The sequence below is a fragment of the Buteo buteo genome, chromosome 3, assembly GCF_964188355.1.
Source record: "Buteo buteo chromosome 3, bButBut1.hap1.1, whole genome shotgun sequence".
NCBI lineage: Eukaryota > Metazoa > Chordata > Aves > Accipitriformes > Accipitridae > Buteo > Buteo buteo.
Window position 1 is genome coordinate 4,971,364 of NC_134173.1, and position 19,407 is coordinate 4,990,770.

At 43.2% G+C, this 19,407-nt stretch overlaps 1 protein-coding gene across 3 annotated transcripts in view; it reads right to left on the minus strand.

Annotated features, from left to right (window-relative positions):
* EPB41L4B (erythrocyte membrane protein band 4.1 like 4B) overlaps positions 1 to 11,972 on the minus strand; it is a 169,963-nt gene extending 157,991 nt beyond the window's left edge. For all 3 annotated transcript variants that reach the window (XM_075022720.1, XM_075022719.1, XM_075022721.1), the window contains exon 1: positions 11,659 to 11,972. In XM_075022720.1, coding sequence (XP_074878821.1) covers positions 11,659 to 11,967 — 309 coding nt within the window. In that variant the 5' untranslated portion in view covers positions 11,968 to 11,972. The remainder of the gene's footprint in view (positions 1 to 11,658) is intronic.
* Positions 11,973 to 19,407: the final 7,435 nt, after the last annotated feature.

Below are 19,407 nucleotides of genomic sequence, written 5' to 3' on the forward strand. Positions count from 1 at the left end.
AGTTTTCTAAGACTCACAAAAGGAAAAGTGGGAGAAAAGCTTTCTCCCAGATACATACCAGGACTTGGAGTCTGATCCAATAGTCCTGCAGAAAAGCAGGCGGCACTATTTGGAGAGCTGCCCTCTGTAGCAAGAGCTCCCCAGGCCTGGGACTTCTCACAGGATCTATATTTGGTAGCTCCCGCAAGTCATTTTGTGCTGCTCTAGTCTTGACAGCCTTACGCTGTTAATGAGGTTAGTGCATATGCAATAAAGAGGAAATTGTACTCTTTAAATATTGCCCTATCTTCCTTGCAACCTAACCATTCATTTGCCCTGTAGCTTGCAAAAACCAGCTTTTTCGAACACCTTGCTGGAGACTTTAGTATTACTTAAAAGCTCTATCTGCCTTAAATTAAGAAATAACTTTTGACTTCAGTAAACAGTAAGATGCCTTGGAAATCCTTGCACTTCACCTTGCCCAGTTTCAACAGCCCCTGAAAGTCACAGGGAAGCCGTACAGGTTCTTCAGACTATTTTCTCTTCCTAGAAAGCTTCCAGCACTTAGCTTACTGAAACAGCTGGGAAAGTTCTCCACTCCTGGCATCACACAAACACTGAGAAACTGACAGTTGTAACAGGGAAAAATCTGCTTTCTGAAACAAACTTCTAATTAACAATATTTTCTATTTATGAAAGACTACATCTTTTTGCTTTGTCTGACAATTTTTCAGATTATGATCATGCTGGAAATGTTATCAGATGATCCACTTCTCTCTGTCAAATTAAGCTGAAACTCTTCTAGAAGAAAGACTTCTATCATTATCTAATACCATTAACGTGAGGGTGTAAGAAATCAAGGTCCCCTTTCCTGGCCATAACCATATTACTACAGCAAAATCTTTGCCAAAACAGCTGAACTTTTTTTTGAAAATACACTTTATGATCAAATGTGAAAATACATCAATATCCAAGCACACAAACTGTAACATGAGAGTATCTGCTGGCAAATTTCAATAGCAGCAAACAAAAACCACTTGTTTTTGTTTCACAGTGCTGAATTTTTCTATTCCTATTCCCCTCCGAGGAATGCAGTCATCAACCTCAGTCTATTTTTTGCTAATATACAGACAAATGCTCAAACTCCTTCCTCATGTTCCCCCTACTTTGTAAACATCTTTATTACTTAAAGCCAGAAATGACGCATCAGAAAGGTTTTACTATAGGATGAATCTATAATGCAAATTGTGCATCAACATGCTACACAGGAAAAAAGCAATTGTAAGCAATACCAGCAAAAGAGGGGATGGCTCAGAGAATTCAAGAGGAAAAAGAAGTGAAGGCAGTGGGTAATCTCTGCTTGTTTCCAATTCTAAATTTAAGAACACTAGAAAAACATTTGTTGTGCAGATTATTTCCTCATAGATTGACCTCCTAAAATACATTAAGCACCTTTCGTGAACTACCAAAATTCATCAATTAAAAAAAATTTTCCCCTCCAAGTGCCTACTGTTCGCAACCAACAATTTGAGTACTGTTGCAAATATTTTGATGCCCCAAAGGCTCCCCCATTTTCACACCCAAAACCAAGGGTTTGATTTGCTATTTTACAAATTTTGCAACAGTTCATCCAACAGAGAAAAGCCAACTGTGAAATATCATTGTATGAGACGAGGGGAGTGCAGGGAGACAGAGGAGGCATACAGGCAGATGATAGCTTAAGCAATCAGCTTAAAGGAGAAAAGGAAAAGTGCTACAGTCAGCATTTAATGGCTTCACTGGCCTCTGTAAAAGGAATCAGTGATCTCTGCTGTCTTAGTAAGCAGGTCCCCCCATTAAAAAGAAAACCCATCAAAATCAACATCATCTAATTAACTAGAAGTCAAGACCAGGACTCCAACGTGCTGCTGAGAGCTGCGTGCAGAATTCACTGTGCAAGGCAGACACTGGGCACACGTAAAGCCACCCTGCAGCTAGGTGTTCCGAGCCGCAGCTCACAACATGGCCTTGGCAGACGAGACTCACAGGCTCAGGAGCAGGCACGGAGCAGGGCTGGGAACACTCCTCCTCGGAGAAAGGGGATGTCGGTTACAAATAAGAAAACATCCTGCCACCCTCTCTTCATTGCTGAACAGCAGGGGAAGAAAAAGAAAAAACCTAAATGAAGCCAAACACATGAAATAGCAGGAAAAGGGAGGAAAAGAAACTTCCACAACAAACAAGTTATATTGCTGCTGTATTAAACCAACTCTTCCCTCCACAGAGCTACAGCAGGACGTCTGAATTCACATAGAAATACATCGGCATCCAAAGATCACAGCATGAGAGAAGGTAAGCAGATACTGCCCACTGGACTTTACACTTCCAGGGCGCTGCCTACCCTAGTGATACGAGCGATTTTGAAGAATACCACCACTCTTCACTTGCTTGCTTAATTCAGAGAGATAACAGACTCATCATTCATCATCTCTCAAAGCAAAGCACTCATGGAAAGTTCATTATTCGGGAAGAATTTCTACTCAGTAAGTAGCCTGAATATAAAACCTACATACTGAGGATTTGCATCTCTGCTGAATAGTGATCTTTGTTGCGACACAACGATTGTACAGAGTACTGGCGTTTTCAGATCTGCTTATAAAAATGGAATTTCTTGGGTTTGGTCTTTTTACATAAATGGAAGCCCTGAATTTAAAATCCTACCGTATAACAGCTCCAGGAACCACTAACAAGGTATGGAAGAGATTTATTTCAATGACAGAAACCAACCTTGACCAATTCTGGATGGGAACAAGGGAGAAGGAAGAAAAACTTAATAAAACTGTTCCTTTTCACAGAAAATGTGGGAACATTCACTTATACAATTAAAGCAGGTAACATTTGGACATTAAGTAATTTTGTTTGGACGTAACACCAACAAAAAAGATGTGATGCAGTTAGCATCTTTATTTTATCCATCAATATTAAAATGAGAATTTGCTTACAGCCTAGGATACTGTTAAAGCTTAACACAGCCAACTGAAATTGCTTATCTATCATCTAATACATAACCTACAAGACCTCACATAGTGAAATGTACACAGTAAGAAACCTGAAACTTAAAAATGGGAAGTGGTTTCCTTGTTTAGTCTCAATTTAGGCAGAAAAAGAAAACAGGTGTTTTCCCAGCCAAGACTGCTAAGCTACAAAATTCCTCTCAAGTCTACAACTATTTTTTATATATATATATAAAAACACCAATGGAAATAACACATACAATCAATTACTAGTACTATGAAGAACTACTGTCAAAAAGGATTATTTTCAAACAGCCACAAAAGAATTCATCCCTGCATAAGTCACCCTTGGAAATAATGTTGCAGTCTACAATAATTTAATTACAGGTCACAACCCCTAAGTTATAACACCGTGCTTTTCTAACTGTATATTTGATACTGGTATGTTCATTCGAGCCCAGGTTCTTCAAAAGAAAGGACCTACACTCTGCACACATTTGTGTAGCGTTATTTGTTGTACTTCACAAACATTAAATTGGATCCTCTGTTAGGATTTCCAGTCTCTATTTATCATACAAACTGCACCACATGTATTAAAATCATGAAATACAGTAACATCTCAATTCAATGTGTTTTTCAGTATACTGAAAAAAAAAAAAAAGGCAACATTTGGTATTTGTTTGGATAAAGGATAAACTATCTGTGGTTCCCTAACAGCAAGGAAGGGAAATAATCTGAATCTGTACAGATCAAAACCATAAACAGCCAATATAAATTAGCTCTTAATATTTTTCATGCTGGAGTCTGAATCTGGAACTTCAACAAGTATTTTGAAATAATCTCATCACAATATAGCTAATGGTCCAGGACATATTTGAATTGATGCATAGAAATAAACGGAAATAGCAAGTCAAATGAAGAGCAGATGGTCACTCTAAACACTTCATTATCCTCCAACCCTTTTATTTCTAATGTGGAAAGAATAAAAGAACATTTACCATAGTCTGCATTGGAAAACAAATACTAAAAAACCCCATGTGTTTCTCCAGTAATTTAAAATACTAACCCAGCAACACTGTACGTACAGTTAACAGCTGTCGACTTCATCCTTCTAGCTAAAAATAAAAGAAATTATTTGTACTTATCCTTACATTTTACTTTGCAAAGGGTCTACAGATTCAGTGTCGTATAAGTTCCCCCTTCTTCTTTCAACCTCCTTCCCATACCATTTGAGTTTTCAGGTCCATTTTTGTTGTCTTGTATGAAACCATGCATTTTTAAAGTGAAGGAGGTTTAACCTTTGAATTAATTATTTCACCAGTCACTACCAATGTTCCCCTAATGTCTGCTCTACAACTGGGAATGCTCAGGACAAGCGGTCACCTGCACCATTTGTGCGCTGACACACAGAACACTTTGCCAGTCAAGCTGGCTGAGCCAGCAATGGACCTTCCACAGCTCAGACCCCTGGCCACAGCTGGAAAATTGCATTTTTGTGGGGAAGGAACAGGACTGAAGAGCGTTCCAAATTTCTGACAACTGCAGAGAACCACAGAAATTATCTAAACTGGTAGGAGTGAATGGGACAGAGAACTATACTCGAGGCCCTAACCAGAAGGCAGCAGACCTCTAGTGCTCTTTAAAGAGATCCTCCACGGTGAACTGTTTCACAGCTTGTGTAGCTGCTCCTGGGATGCAAAGGAAACTGCTTTTACAGAGTGGGGGGAAAAAAACCCCGCAAAACTAAAAGAAATCTGCTCTTAATAGAAAGAAAATTCAGTAGGTATCATGCTAGTAATACAGATGATATCCACACAGAAAAAGTATAGAGACTTGCTCAGGGAGGAGACTGCAAAGGAGAAGGGTGGGTGGAAATGGCTGGGAATTTAAAAACAGAAGCCCTGAATAGGAAAATGGACCTATGCTTGGAGAAGGAGAGACATTAAATGAAGCCAGCCTCTCAGAGAAAGCTATGGGAAAAGAGATCCTTACAGAGGGGCTACAAGCAGGAGCAGAAGGAAGCACGTGAGGAAGAAAAGCATGCGCAGAGAAGCAAGGGTAGAGATAACCTGTCCTCTCTGTTTCAGAAAAGAAATGGCTAGACAATACATTCCATACTTTACATACCATTTCTAGTTTCTTCACCATTTCAGCCTGTCTCTTCCTGTACTACCTTCTGTAATCCAAACAAAACTAGTCCTCTGCTTGCTCTTCTATATGGGCTGCACTTCCAAAGTCCCTTTACTCTTATTTCCTCCCTCATAAGAACTTTTTACATGCCAAGACACTCTTTTTCCTCTTCAGGACCACTACTTAGAGCCTGAAGCTACAGGTTTGCTACCTAGCAATCTAGTCTGGAACACAACCACTGGGGAAAAAACAAACAAACAAACAAAAAAACCCAACAACAAAACAGTCAAACATTAGATGTACACTGTTTACAAATAAACACATATTATCTAACTGTTCTGAAAGTTTCCTTCTTACTGACCATCTCCATTCACATCCATGGTGGTCTTCAGAGCATCTCCAGGGTTCATGACTGCGTAGTTAAGTTCAGTGCAAACAGCTGCTACTGAAATGCATTTTTGTGCTAACAAACAAGAGGCCCAGCCACAATGACATTTCACATGGTTACTTTCCTCAGCATAGGTGTGTTCTAGCCCATTGTAAAAAGGCTTCCAAAAGAATACATACAACAACCTTATCTTCTACCCATCTCTTCAAACACATAAGCTCTCCATCAGAGAATTAGTACTAGGTGCTCATACTTTTATCTTTTCAGTATACTACTCCCATTATTGTCTTTTTCCCCCCTCACTCCTTGTCAACTTTGCAGCAGTGATCCTGTTACCCTTTCTATCTGTATTGCATTGAAAAATTATATTGGCTTCCATAAATAACTAAATGAACTCACAAGCAGAATTTATCTAACATATGCCAAAACAAAACCCTGTTCACCGTCTCCCTCTTTTACTATGTACTGTTGAAATGTCTTTTATCTGCTGTAGATTTATTGGGGATGTTTGGTGAGCATGTTCAGGGCCTTAAAATCCCCTCTTGTCTTTCAAGAACCTAACACATCGTGCATTTCTGAAGCAAAGCTGCGGTCACATGCGCATACCCCACCTCATTCCTGTTTCTAGGGGGCTGCGTATGTCCCTGGCTTTTAGCATCTGATTCTACTATGAATGCTTTCCACACACCTTCAGTATACACAGCAACGCATCCAAGTATACGGTACATGCCTAACATAATTAAAGGCTACCGCCAGAAGACAACACATCGAGTTCTAGCTGCAGTTACTTGATCCGAGCTGTAAGGTAATGAAAAGGCATTTCAAGATGAGCTGTAGAAGCAAAATACCCAAGCCCTTCTAAAAAATGGAGCTTGATCAGTTTATGAAGGGGCTTACAGGTGCTGGTGCCCGCAGGAGTTCATGAACATGAGAGGCCTTCCTAGTGCTGCAAATATGCTTTTAACATTTTCCAGCAAGTACTCTAATTTTATGTTGTTGAAAGGTAACTTCTGCATAAAGGCGGCATATTATCAATTTCGTAAGTGATAAAAGCTTTAAAGAATTAATAAAAAACGCTGTTCCCCATCTGATGTAATACATCTATTTGGATAGGGGGGGTAACTCCTCAGTTAGATTCAAGTCATCCTCTGGAGTCTCCTAAGTGTCTACATGCATATTAGTCCATTTCTTTAGAGTTAATATTCCTGAAGCATCATTAGGAAATCACATGTGATATAAAAGAAAGCAAAAATGAGTTGTACTTCTCTCCCGATATTTATAACTTTATGAAGTCAAATACACTAACCAATAAGTACAAGATAGAGATGACTACTCAAGAGCAAATTTAACATTTACATTTGATGTAAGCATAGAGGCCAGATAGCAAATTTTGTTACGTTCACGTTACTCCAGCAAGACAAGGATACAACGCATAGAAGATTAGAGACTACAAAAGGGTATTGAAGAACATTCACTATCCCTATCCTGAAGTGTTTCCATAGCAGCCGAAACAATTATTAAAACAGATACACCAAAAGGAAGGCAAAGAAACAACACAAGAGCTATCCATCTGAAAACAACTCACAGATCTGAAGAGTTGTATTTGACTTGTTCATTAATCCAATCATTAAACATCACCTACTTTCCAGTGTATCACACAGGTCTTTGTAACGACGTTCACAGCAGCACAGAAATTTATCAGAGCAAGGAGATTTTTAGAAAGGAGTATTTATGACAGAGTGCGTTGACTGGCTGTGGCTTCATGTCACAGAAAATGTAAGGTATCCTGTATCTGCTTTGCAGGATGAGGATTTCCGTAGTAGAGTAAGCTTACCATTCGTTCCCTCTTTTTTATCCCACTTAGGTTACACAAACCCAAGAACACCCTACATGTGTTCGTTCCCCTCCTGCCCTCCCCCAGCTTATCAGAGAATACTGTTTTCAGTGGCATTAAGAAAAGGGACACTAATTCCTGCTACGCTGGACAGTCCCACTGAATAGCCATCTTTCATATCCTCCCTTTAAGCCTTCATACAATGCATTGAATTAAAAATCAGAGACTCATATTTTAGAAATGCCAGCAACCACGTCTTAAAGTCAACAAAAATTTGGCTTTTTGGCCTCATCTGAGAGCCATCTATAGACTATTCCGTTTATATATTAACTAGCAGGCATCATCACCGCTGCGGAAATGTCAATGCGCTTTCCCTGCATTCTTTATGTAAGAACACAGCATCATCCATAACCAGTTTTTCCTCTCATTAAAGTCATGAGTCCTCCAGAAAAAAAGGCAAGATTGTTTTGACAGCAGCGAGCAAGTGGCCTTCCGTCTACCTACAGCCGAGCTACAAAATCCGAACAAGTAACAGCTTCCAATGTAAGCGAAGATGCAACACAAAAGATACTAAACAGGTTCTCCATGGTAAAAAGAAATACGACGATACCTATGTGAGAAGGAGGAAAGGATGTTTTCTAATTTAAGTATTTTTCTCCTTGTGTCAATCCTTATAACTAGATTTCAGATGTGCAGACGCGTGGTGTCAGGTCAAGAGGAAGTAATGACACTATCTATGCTCCCCCTTCCCATGGGAAATCACCCCACAGCAACAGAACTGGTCAACTGCCACTCACTCCTATACAACGGATCCAACCTTAATAGCATCTCACATTCAATACAGGGCCCCGAGGAGCTCCCGGGTTTTAAAAGCCATCCAGTGCATTATTCTATTTGGAAAGAATACTTTCAAAGTACAAGATTCCGGCCTTAATAGTGAACAGAAAAGCTAGCATCGTTAAGCAATCCTTGAAATTTCATGCGAGAAGCTGAGTACAGACACCATTATTTAGGGGTATCTACAGGACTCAGAATAATTTTATCTTGACATTTGTATGGGGACAGCTAGGTAGGAAACAAGTTCAGGAAAGCCGGAGAACACCTACAAGTGAAAGAGTACAGAGCATCGTAGAGGGCAGGCTAGCAAATGGGGTAGTCCGAGGGCAGAGGACATGCAGTAAAAAGAATGAAGTGCAAATGCCCCAGAAGGAAGCGGGCACGGAAATGCTGATAAAGAAGAAAGGTGACCCTGGTCACAATATTGCTATACATTCTAGAGAAGAGCAAGCTAAGGAAGGACTTGGACATCCAGGTAGATATCTACTATCCACCATGAGCAGACACTAACTTACCATATGTGCAGTTTCTAACACAGATACTATCACATAAATGATAACCTTAACCCCAAAGATAGTTATCAACCTACTGACGTAGGATTTATTTTTCTAGTACCACCATCAGCCCCCGCATATGAGAAAACACTGTGGCAGAACCTAATACATTTAACCTAGACAAAAGTTCCAGGGTTTTAGCTTTACTTGAATATTAAAAAAAACCAAAACCATTAAGTCAACAAAAAACCCTGAAACATTTTTTCTACACATAGAGCTAAAGTCTTCCTTCAGTCACGTCTTTTCTGTCATTCCGCCACACAAACAAATAGATCCGGTAGTCTTTAAAAATCTAGTAAACCTTACAATTACTTCCAAGTCTTAGATAGCTGTCTAAAAAGTTGTAGTTGCAAGAGTATCACGTTCTGATATCAACAAGGTCCTTTTTTCACTGTAAAGACAACTGGGGTGTAATGTTAGCAGGCAGTAAAAAGAGCACTTTTTACAGATGCCAGTATCTCCTGAAATAAGTGCTTGTGAACACAATCAGCAGCACAGTAAAGTCCTCTGCCAATTAACTACACGCTTGATTTCATGGGTAGGCTGCTCACTGGTAATGAAGCCCACATTCCCTCCCTTCCAATAAAATTTGAGCTGAAATGGGAAGAAAACACCATACAACATTTCTTTTTTTTCTTTAAACGGAAAAGATGCTACTCAATTCATTCAGCTTAACCAGTCCTGTACCACAGCTTCTGAGTATTAAAGCACGTTCCGTTTCAGGCCCTAATCCCATAAAATCTAGAGCTGCAAAGCTCAGAGAAACTTTACTGATCAATTTCTATAAATGGTGCAACGCCTCTTGCAGTTTTTCTAACTCTCAGTGTGGGTGTTACTTTCGTGAAAGAAAGGGAAAAAGCATGAGGAACAGATATGTAATTCAACAGAACCGTTTTTAATCCTCAAAACATTGACAGCTATTACGTGTTCCAGAGTCCTCCACCAGTCTAGGGATTTCAGTGAAAAAAAAAAACCCAAAACCAAACCAACTTCTTCCTCTGTGTTTGGACAAATTAACTACAACCACCACATGTGCAGCTCACATTCTGAGAACACTGGCAGTCTAGGCTTTGTCTGGAGGTCAAATTCAAGCAAGAGTGCTCCACGGCTGCTTTACTGGACCAAGCAGATACTTCCATATACTTTCAATACTCAAGGATTAAGAAGAGTGCTATTACCTTATTTTCCGATGCTTCAAAACCACAGACCGTCTTAAACAGGCTCTACAGCAAAAGCTGAACCCTGATAAATCAGAGGGAGTATAACCTTAAGCAAAATATTTACTGAGCTTATCTACATAAAACACTAGAAGTAAATCCTTAGCACGTTGATAACATTCATCAAGTCTTCTTTAGAAAAGGTTCGTGCTGAGACATTAGAAGGACTGCAGCAAGTTGCGAAGGAGATGGGAGGAGAGGAAACGTATTAGCATTTCCAATATCTGGAAATGCGTGATCCAGGCAGTGAGGCAAGGGAGGCCTGATAATTCTGCAGCAAGTATCTCTAGGTGGCTCCATTCACATACTTCTATATGCACTTGTAAGAGTCTTAACTCCATCCCTTCGGTTTCTTTTAAGCAGAAACCATAGGGTTGGCAAATTCCACGTTTTAGTGAAATGATGCCAATGTATACAGATAACTATTAATATGAAAGGCACCTAGCAAGATTCAAAAGGTACTCTTGAAAAAAACAAAACAAAAACCACTCTCTTTTACACTACAGGTTGTCACGCTCGTTATTAGTAAGTTCCCCCATCTGTTTTTCTAGACGAAGCTCACTGGCTGGCGATTATTTGGGTTGAAATGGAAAGATGGTTACATGTTTTTCAAATATGATAAACTTCTGTATCATTTCATGGGAAACCTGGTTTTCAAGAGGGAGGGAAAGGGTCAGCAAAAAAAAAAAAAAAAAAAAAAGAAAAAGGACAGATGTGGAGTATTTCGCAGCCGCGAGAGCGAAAAGAAGTCTGGCAAAACCTAAATTCTGCAAATTCGCAATATACACCGCGCGGCTTCCTTTAACAGAGACGAGGACCTACAAGGGGCTCCGGGGATGCCGAAACCCCCCCCCCACGCGGCCCAACTCCACCAAGCAGGCAAACCCCCAACGCACCCACGGCTCGGCAGGCCGGCACCGTCCCTTCCTCATTCCTTCACCGCAGCACCAGGAAAAGGGGCGAAAAAAAACTTCAGCTCCGGCACCGGGCCGGGCCGGGGTCGCCCCTCACGGCCAGCGGGAGGGCGGGAAGAGAAATCACCTCAGGCATCCCTCGGGGGGGGGGAAGGCAACGCGCCACACACGCCCCAGCGAGGCCCCCGCAGCCCTTCGGCCAGCGCCGCTCGTCTCCCCGCCGGCAGAAAGGCGGTGTGTGGGGGGTCAGAAAAGAGGAAAGAACGAGGCGGCTTCCCCCGCAGCCCCTCGCCTCACGGCCGCGGCCTCGCCCCGCTCTCCCCGCCGGCGCCACAGGTGCTGCGGGGCCGCCCCTGCCGGCTCCCCACCCGGCAGCCCGCCAACCCTCCTCCTCAAGCCGTGAGGGGGGGGGGGGACGGGGACACACAGCGGTAGACAGGGACGGCCCCTCCGGGGAGAGGCGCCGCGGAAGGCATCGCTGCGGGGGGATGGATGTGTGTGTGTGTGTGTGTGGCGGTGGGTGGGGGGGGAGAACGGTTGCCCACCTCCGCGCTCGCTCCGGGGGAAAAAAAGGGAGACGCAAAGGCGGCGGGGAGAGCGGAGCGGCGGTCATGGCGGGGAGGGACGCCGCGCACCTGGCAGCAGGTGCAAGCAGGCGGGGATCGGAAGAAAGTAGCCGGGCTCGCCCGGAGAAGGGCGCATGTTGGGCGGCCGGGGCTGGGGTCAGCCTGTCAGCAGGACGATGCGGAGGAGGGGAGAAGGGAGAGGGGAGATGCAAGCGCTGTTCCGCAGGCAAAGCGCGCGTTACTCACCGGCAGCTCCACGCTGACTTCGGTCCCGTCTAGGAGGAGGACGCGGCACTGCAGCACCGGCTTACTGCCTCCGGCCGCCGGGATGTGGACGGGCGCTCCGGCGCCGTGCACGACCCCTCCGGCGCCGTGCACGACCCCTCCGGGGTGCGGCGAGGAGGGGAAACCTCCCGCGGCGGCGGCGGCGGCGGCTGCTCCTCGCAGCCCCCCGTCCCGCTCGTCCCCCTCACCGCCGAGCCCACCTCGCCCGGCTCCTCGCCCGTAGCGCTGCATCGACCGCCGGCCAAAGGTCCTGCGTAGGAACCGCAGCATCCTGGGGCGCCCTGCCCGGCCGCTCACACACACACCCCCCCCCCCCCTCCCCGCTACCGCCCGCCCCGCCGCCGCCGGAGCCGGGAGCCCGCAGCTCCGCGCCCGGCCCGGCGCCGCCTCCCCACAGCAACGCAGCACCAGCGCCGCCCGCCGGGAACCAGGCCGTCCCCGCCGCCCCGCTCCGCCTCTCCAGCAGTACGGCGGGGCCGAGCCGCGGTCCCTCCCACCGCCGAACCGAGGGCTTGAGGCCGGGAGCGGGGGAGAAGCTGAGGGAGCGGCGGGCAGGGGGAGCTGCTGAGGCGGGCGGCGACGGGAGGGACACCTGTGGTGGGGGGGGGGGGGGGCTCGGCGCCGCTCCTCCGGCAAACAAACTGCCCCGGCGGTTGTGGGGACGATCGCGGCGGCGTCTGCGCGGTTGGTTTTGCCCCTCACCACCGCCACCCCGGGCCGGGGAGGAGCGGCGAGGCCTCCGCCGGGGCCCGGTTTGCGGTTTAACAGCCCCTTCGGGCCGGGGAGGGAAGTTAATAGCGAAATAAAAAGGGACTGGGGAGAACGGAGGAGGCCAGGGGCGTGCGAAAACGCTCCCGCCGTTGCCGTCGGTCACCGGTGGTCCGGTGGTTTTAGGGAGGACGGGCTCCGCCATAAAAGCGAGGCACCCTCTCCCCAAACCTTCCCGGGGTTTCGCTCCCTCTCGGCTCTGCTGCAAAGTGAGGAAGGAGTACGGGTTCATCCCAGCGCCGTAGCAAATCCAGAGGCACAAATTGCTCCCTCGCGCAGTCGCTCCTGCCAATAAGTTAAATATTTATGTATTCCGGCTCGGGTGGGAGCGCGTCTGCTGAATGGCCACGTACAAAATACCGGACCCAAATCATATCTCGTGGAAAAAATCAGTAGGACTAATTCTATCACCCTATGGTCAGGCGTGATCTAAGGGGCTTTGAACTGAAATAATTTGCTGCTTCTAAAGTTTTTTCGTTGTTTTTTTTTTTTTTTTTTTCCTGCTGTGGATTTATTTCCCTTAACCTTGCTTCCAGGCCAGTTTACACAAGCATTGTCCTATTAGGTATTCGGAAAGCCTGCCAAAATGTCTCGGCTTGTCATTTTTTATTGAGACCTGATAGTATTAGGTAACTGCCTGCTGCTTCTGCATCCTTTTCCGTGTTTCTTCGGTGTGCTGCATCAGGTCTCGAAGTGTCTCATCAGCCGAGACTGTCACTAAACTGCATGATCTTTGGCAGGGATGCATCGGCAGCCCTTTCGGCACTGTAGAGCTGCATAAAAGAGCTTTTACAGAAACAGAGTGGAAAGGTGCTGATATTTGCCTGCTAATGTTCACAATCAAGAGTAGACAATTACAACAGATTATGGGGGTTTTCCTAATTCTTTTTTCTTGCATTAGGAGCAGAATTTGAATTTTCTTTCAGATCCTGAATGGTGCAGCACACTGCTTTGAGCACTGTAAAGGTATCACAGTCCCATCAAGCTCATTTGCATACCATATGCAACACAAATGATCTTAAGGGTTGGAAATTCAGCAGAAATACCATTGTCTCTTGAGGGAGCTACAGCAATTCTGGTGCTAAGGAGAGTAGGGTGGAAGGGAGCTTTGGCATCACTCAGGACTGGCCTGGCAGAAAACCGAGCGAGTCTTTTGCAGTGCTAAAAAGCTTCTTTACTCAGCTGTGAGACTTCAGCCCTTTGTCTCAACTTCTGTCATGAAAACAGAAGTCTGCTATTTTAAAATACGTAAACCTAGGCTTGCTTGACTTGCAGTAGCAGCACACACGATACAGGCCAGTGGCCATACCCCAGAGGCAGTGCTGTATTTACAGAACCGCCATAGAGATGCTGAGGTCCCATTAAAACTCGTATTAAGCAATAGGAGATAATGCTCATTAGGATCTTCTGGAAGGAGTTGGGGCTGGTGGGGGGCAGGAAATAAAGCTGGTTCCTTAGTACCCAGCTTCTCTTGGAGTAAAACAATTCCACCATTATTTTGTCTCATGTTACCAGCAGAGCTATCTTTAGCGCTGAAACAAGAGCCTTGAGCAACTGTGGGTACTGAGGATGCCATGACACATTTATTGCAAGATGAGAAGTATTTAAACTAGTATTTACATTCGGGTTTGTACTTTTACATTCCACTCATCTACACCCTCTCTTCGTTTTCAGGTGGGCAAGTGCTAAAGTGATTGCTGGTACGTCTCTCCTGGAGACCCTCCTCAGGGTGCCTACTGCTTGCTTGCTTTCCAATAAGAGGCACGAGCAGAAACTGCTGTGGTTCTCATCTGTGCTGTCGTTAAGGGCATTACTTTTAAATCTTTATCAAAATAGCCCTCCACTGCAACATCTACCTCCCAAGGAGTACTCCAGTCTCCCCTGGAAGTCATAATTTGATCACTGCCACAGGAGTGATGACCTAGGTGAACCATTTGTACTAACTCATGTTGCAGTTCTGGTAGCAACCCCTGCAACTAACCAGCTTTACCAATGGTTTTGCCATAACGCTAAGCAGCGTGTAAATGGGAGAGTATTTTTGAGAATCCTTACTGACATTTGTGTAGTAGCAGCAAGATGGGCGATCTGTAACCGTTAGAGACGCTATTGCTGGTGCAGCTAAATAGCTAAATACAATTGTGATGAGCGCTTTATTCTTGCCCTTTCGTTCTGAGTTTTGGTTTTGTTCAAATCTTGTCTGATTGCTTTTTGGAAGCTTCAAAAGGTGGCAGCCACCTAATGGGGATGGGGAGCGAACCACTGGCAGTCCCGTGAAGAGACTTCTCCCGCACTGGGTAGGCACGCGCTGCCTGGACATCAGAGACCTCTTTTTTGTTTTACTTTCTGTCACTGCAATCACATTTATGGATTTTTCCTGGCCTGCCAGGCTTTCACTGTCTGCAAAGGAGTGATCTAAATTTAATTTGTGTGCAGCTAGAGTTTCTTTTTCTGCAGTTTTGAGGAAATGTTATCGTTACTGAGTAACTTAAACAGGCTTATATTTTGCAAGCTTCTGCCGGGATATGTTTTGTTACAGTCATTACTAAAAGAAACTTGCATGAAAGGATTCAAAGAACAAGTATTGATGTGAACCCAAATGTCTGTGTTAATAAAACTAGGGGGCAAAAGGCCACTTGAGGAGTTACGTCATACATTCATTCAGGCTTTCAGGTATCAATTTGTTGGGTTTTGTTTTCTAAACTTATAAATGAAATTAAATTGTTTTCTCAAAAATATTCATTAAAGGAGATACTTTTCAGCATGAACATTCATTGGATTACAACATTCCTGTAGCAGTTGGCAGTTCTATCTGTTTATTTTCCCCAAAAGCATGTCGGTTATATGAGCAGGGCTAATGTCACTGGTTTTCAGGATGGCTTTATATATAGATACAGATCAAGAGTAAAATGCAAAGGTAATTCTGAGTTATGCGGCTAAGGATAATTTGCATTTCTATGCCATCTTTCAGCTAGAAAGGTCCCGAAGCACTTTCATTAAAAAAAAAAGAAAATTATACGTAGAACTATTTCACCAGCCTGAAATGCAGCAGCTGTTTAACAGCAGAGAAAAATACTAAGAGTCTCTCTTATACAATTGTAATGGAAATATCAATTTGGATAGGCAGAAAGTTATTATGCAAATCATATGGCCACGATGCTGGGGCTAGTGGATGTATTCCATTGAAAGGTACCACACGGTCGTAGGTAGTCAGGGCTTTCCTTTATGAACTATCTCCTCCAAGTGTTACAAGAGAACTGCATTAGGAAAAAAATGTAATACTTCTCCATTTGGGATAATACCAGTGTTACAGTAGGCATGAATTTTGGCAGCTATTGCTGTTCATGTTAATCCTTATATTCTGGAAAAGAAAATTTCTTTTTTCTGTCGGAATAAATAAAAAAGTAACTCCTTCCAGAATAAGTGTGTCCACTGAAAGAGCTGTTCTAGTATATCCAGAGAGGTTTGTTGATAAAGATGTAACAGCAAAAACCTTTCTGTTAGAAAATCTACAGAAAGAAAACGTTTCTTGCTGAGTGAACACTTTGCAATGCCTCCCGTCCATCTAATAAGCAGGTTCAATATGACTTAATCAGATGTTCATCCCTTTAGCGAGAATTTTATCAGGTTTGTGCTGACCTCAGTGCACAGAAAATATTTATATTCAAATGTATGATTAGGTTTAAAGCATTAACAAAAAAGCTTTCAATGCTGTGTTAAATTGCAAAGATACCAGATGCTCAGCTGACAAATTGAGGCATCTTTCCACTGGTGAACTGTTTTGATTTTAATCTTAGGGGAGCCTAGAAGACTGCTCAGAATATTACCTATAAACAAACATCACATGCTGAAACACTAATGTTTCCTTGAAATATTTTCTGGCAGTAATTATGTGTCTTTTAATTATATCTCCACTGGAAAGAGAGATCCATGGCTTCTTGTGCTGTGCAGGAATTATTAAGATCTGAATTTTGCAACAAATATCCCTGTGACTGACACAGCAGTGCTGAACGGTACCTTGTCTAGGAACGATGGGGCAATGAGCCGGTTGTGAAAACCACTGGAAACCTTCAACGCGTATTGAAAATCATCCTAGAAATACAGAAAAGGTGAAAGTTATAATGAATAAAGATCCCATTAGATTTGGATAATTAAAAGAAGCTTAAGTCAGATTCTCAAGAGTTTTTACTCCTCTGCCAGGACGTTAAGCTGGCAGCAGAAAGGAGATCCTCTCCTCGTGTGGAGACGTGGGCTCTTCATCTCTTGGACTGTTTCGGAGTCAGACAACAAGGGACAGAAGAAGGACAGAGCGCTGTACTTGCAGGAGGAGGAATTTGTTGGAGACAAACTAGTCAACAAATGAAGAGTGGAGTCAAGAAAAGTAAGTATTCCTAAGGGAACAAAAAAGGAAAGGCAATAAAAAAGAAAAAGATGCAGCCACTGACATGGCTGCTGAGTCAGTTTCTTTGTCCTGTGTCTGCTACCAACAACAGAAAGAAAGGAAAAATCAGGACTGAAAGACTGAACCACCAGTGCCAATAGTTTAAGTAAAAATAATAATAATAAAAAAATACAATCGTTATTTCCAATTTGTAAACTTACATTATCTAGCACAGGTTTTGCTGAAACCTGAGGGATGTGGAACCAAAGTTGCTTCATAAAGTAGAAATTTTCTGTAACTATTGTTTTTTAGAAACTTCATTTTCCCAGACAGCAAACAATTCATTTTCAAATATAAAATATATATTAATTAAAATGTAGTCTGTATCTGTCTGATAACCTGAGTATAAAATGAAACACCATCTACTTCCCACTGAACAAGAATCTGCCACACAAGTGGACCCTGCACTGATGTTCGAAAGAAGAAAATCGAAGGAAGACTGAATCACTTATTCACCCCACAGCATGGCTTTTAATTTCTGTTGTATGGCATATCGATGGGGAAGTGTACAGTCCTCTCTTGTGTGTATATGGACTTTAGCTTCCAAGATTGATTGTCAGACACAAATCCAAGTTTATTTTACAGTAAAGAAATCCATGCTAGGGTTGGAGAGCAGTATTTCTTCATAATATATGACCTGGAGGGGAAGAATATTTTAAAGATGTTAAATGACTTCACAGCTACTTGATCACTTAAGTTTTCTGACATGCTGCTTTCCTACTGAGTTTGTAGGGGTTTTGTTTTGTAAGAAGTATAGCACCAACTGAAATAAATATTTTCTGAATCCTTCTCCTCTCTTTCCCCTCCTCCATCAAATATTGATATGTACATACCCCGTCAACCAAGGTGGCTTCTTGCCCAGCATTTTCCTCTTCTTATTGCCCTGCACTGTGCTATGCACACTGTCCTATGCTGTCTTGCAGTGATGGCATCAGAACACTCTAATGTTCTTTCGAGGCTCTTTTCTTCCTCTTGTCACATAAAAACATTTTTAATTAACAGTATATTTATTCTCTCTAGATCCTCTGTCGGATAATGGCAGTGTAAGGTGGAGAGAAGCTTAGACCATGGGAGGAGCCGTGGTGCTGCTGAAGGTAGAAAAGGGTTCAGCTCAGCTTTCTCTTGAGATTTTCCCATGCTTATGGCAATTTACCGGTTGGAGTCACTGGGCAAAACTTCTGGCAGGTTTGCAGAAGCCCTTTCCCAAAACCAAAAGTAAAGTGATGCAGACTGGCTGGAGCATGCAGAAAGATCCTCCTTACATCACTGGAAGGAAATTTGTATCCTGTGAATTTCATCAGGAAGAAAGGCAGTGAGTCCCAAGAACTCAAAGAAATTAATTTCTTTTTCTCATCTTTCAAAAGTCAGACAGTGATACAGAAAGACATGTTTTCTCTAAAAAAAACCCCCACATCCAAAGGCATTTGATGAAGCACTGCTGCTGCTGCTCAGAAGGCGTGGCTGCATAATGGCATCCAGCAAAGTGCTGGGTACCACATCTTGGTCAGGGCAAGGAAAAAAAAAAAAGGATGATTCATGTCATATGTGTCCCTTATATGTATCCCAATACTTAATTATAAAGAAATGTTTTTATGATACTTTATAAGAAAGCTTGATAGCTTTGGCAACATTATAACACGTTGCTGAAGAGACAGAAACAACTGTTTCTTTGTTTACCTAAATTTCCCTTAAGCATAGTCCAAGTTACAGCACACAGGAAATCTGTCTAAAACCAAACATGACCGATAAAGAGAATTCTGCCTGAAATGAACAAATCCATTTACACACCTTCATTTTTTGTAAGAACAATAGTCCCCATAGGTATTTTCTCTGAAATACTTGGCATGCTTTCAGCCACACCTGAACTCAGTTGACTGGGTGCAGATGTATTTCAGCTGCAGTGGCCCGACTCCTTTACAAGTTTGAACACACGAACTCTTGTAGCAGCTGCAGCGCCGAAAACATCTGTCTTAAACCCTGATAGATGGGACCACTTGCAGACACGGCAAAGTCGCTCGGTGGCTTTAGGTGAAGCCTGGAAGTTTAGGGAGCTATTCCTTTCTTGCTCACTGGTGTGAAGCCATGCAGAGAGAAGTTTGCTGGGCTAGACGAGATTTTTTTACCCTGGCAGCTCATGAAAGAGTAAGGCATGTGTCATCCAAATTATTAATACATAGTGAAAATAATTGTAAGCCTATTTAAATGTAAGTTCTTTTATACTGTGTGTAAGACCATTGTGTTAAAACACTTAGCAATTAAAAAAAAAAAAAATCCAAGCTAGAAATGAAGAAAATGTTAGTAGTTGTACCTCACGGTAATCCCTTCTCCTGCTGAAAGCACAGCAGATGTTTGATTCCCATGTTTACAGTTTTGGAGGCAGGCGTAAAAATATTGTGCTAACAGGCAGGCAACCATAAGTATTCCCTGTTTGGATATTTAAATATTCTCACCATCATAGACGAGCAAAATGAAATGGGAAACTAGACTGGGCTGTAAACTTTTGT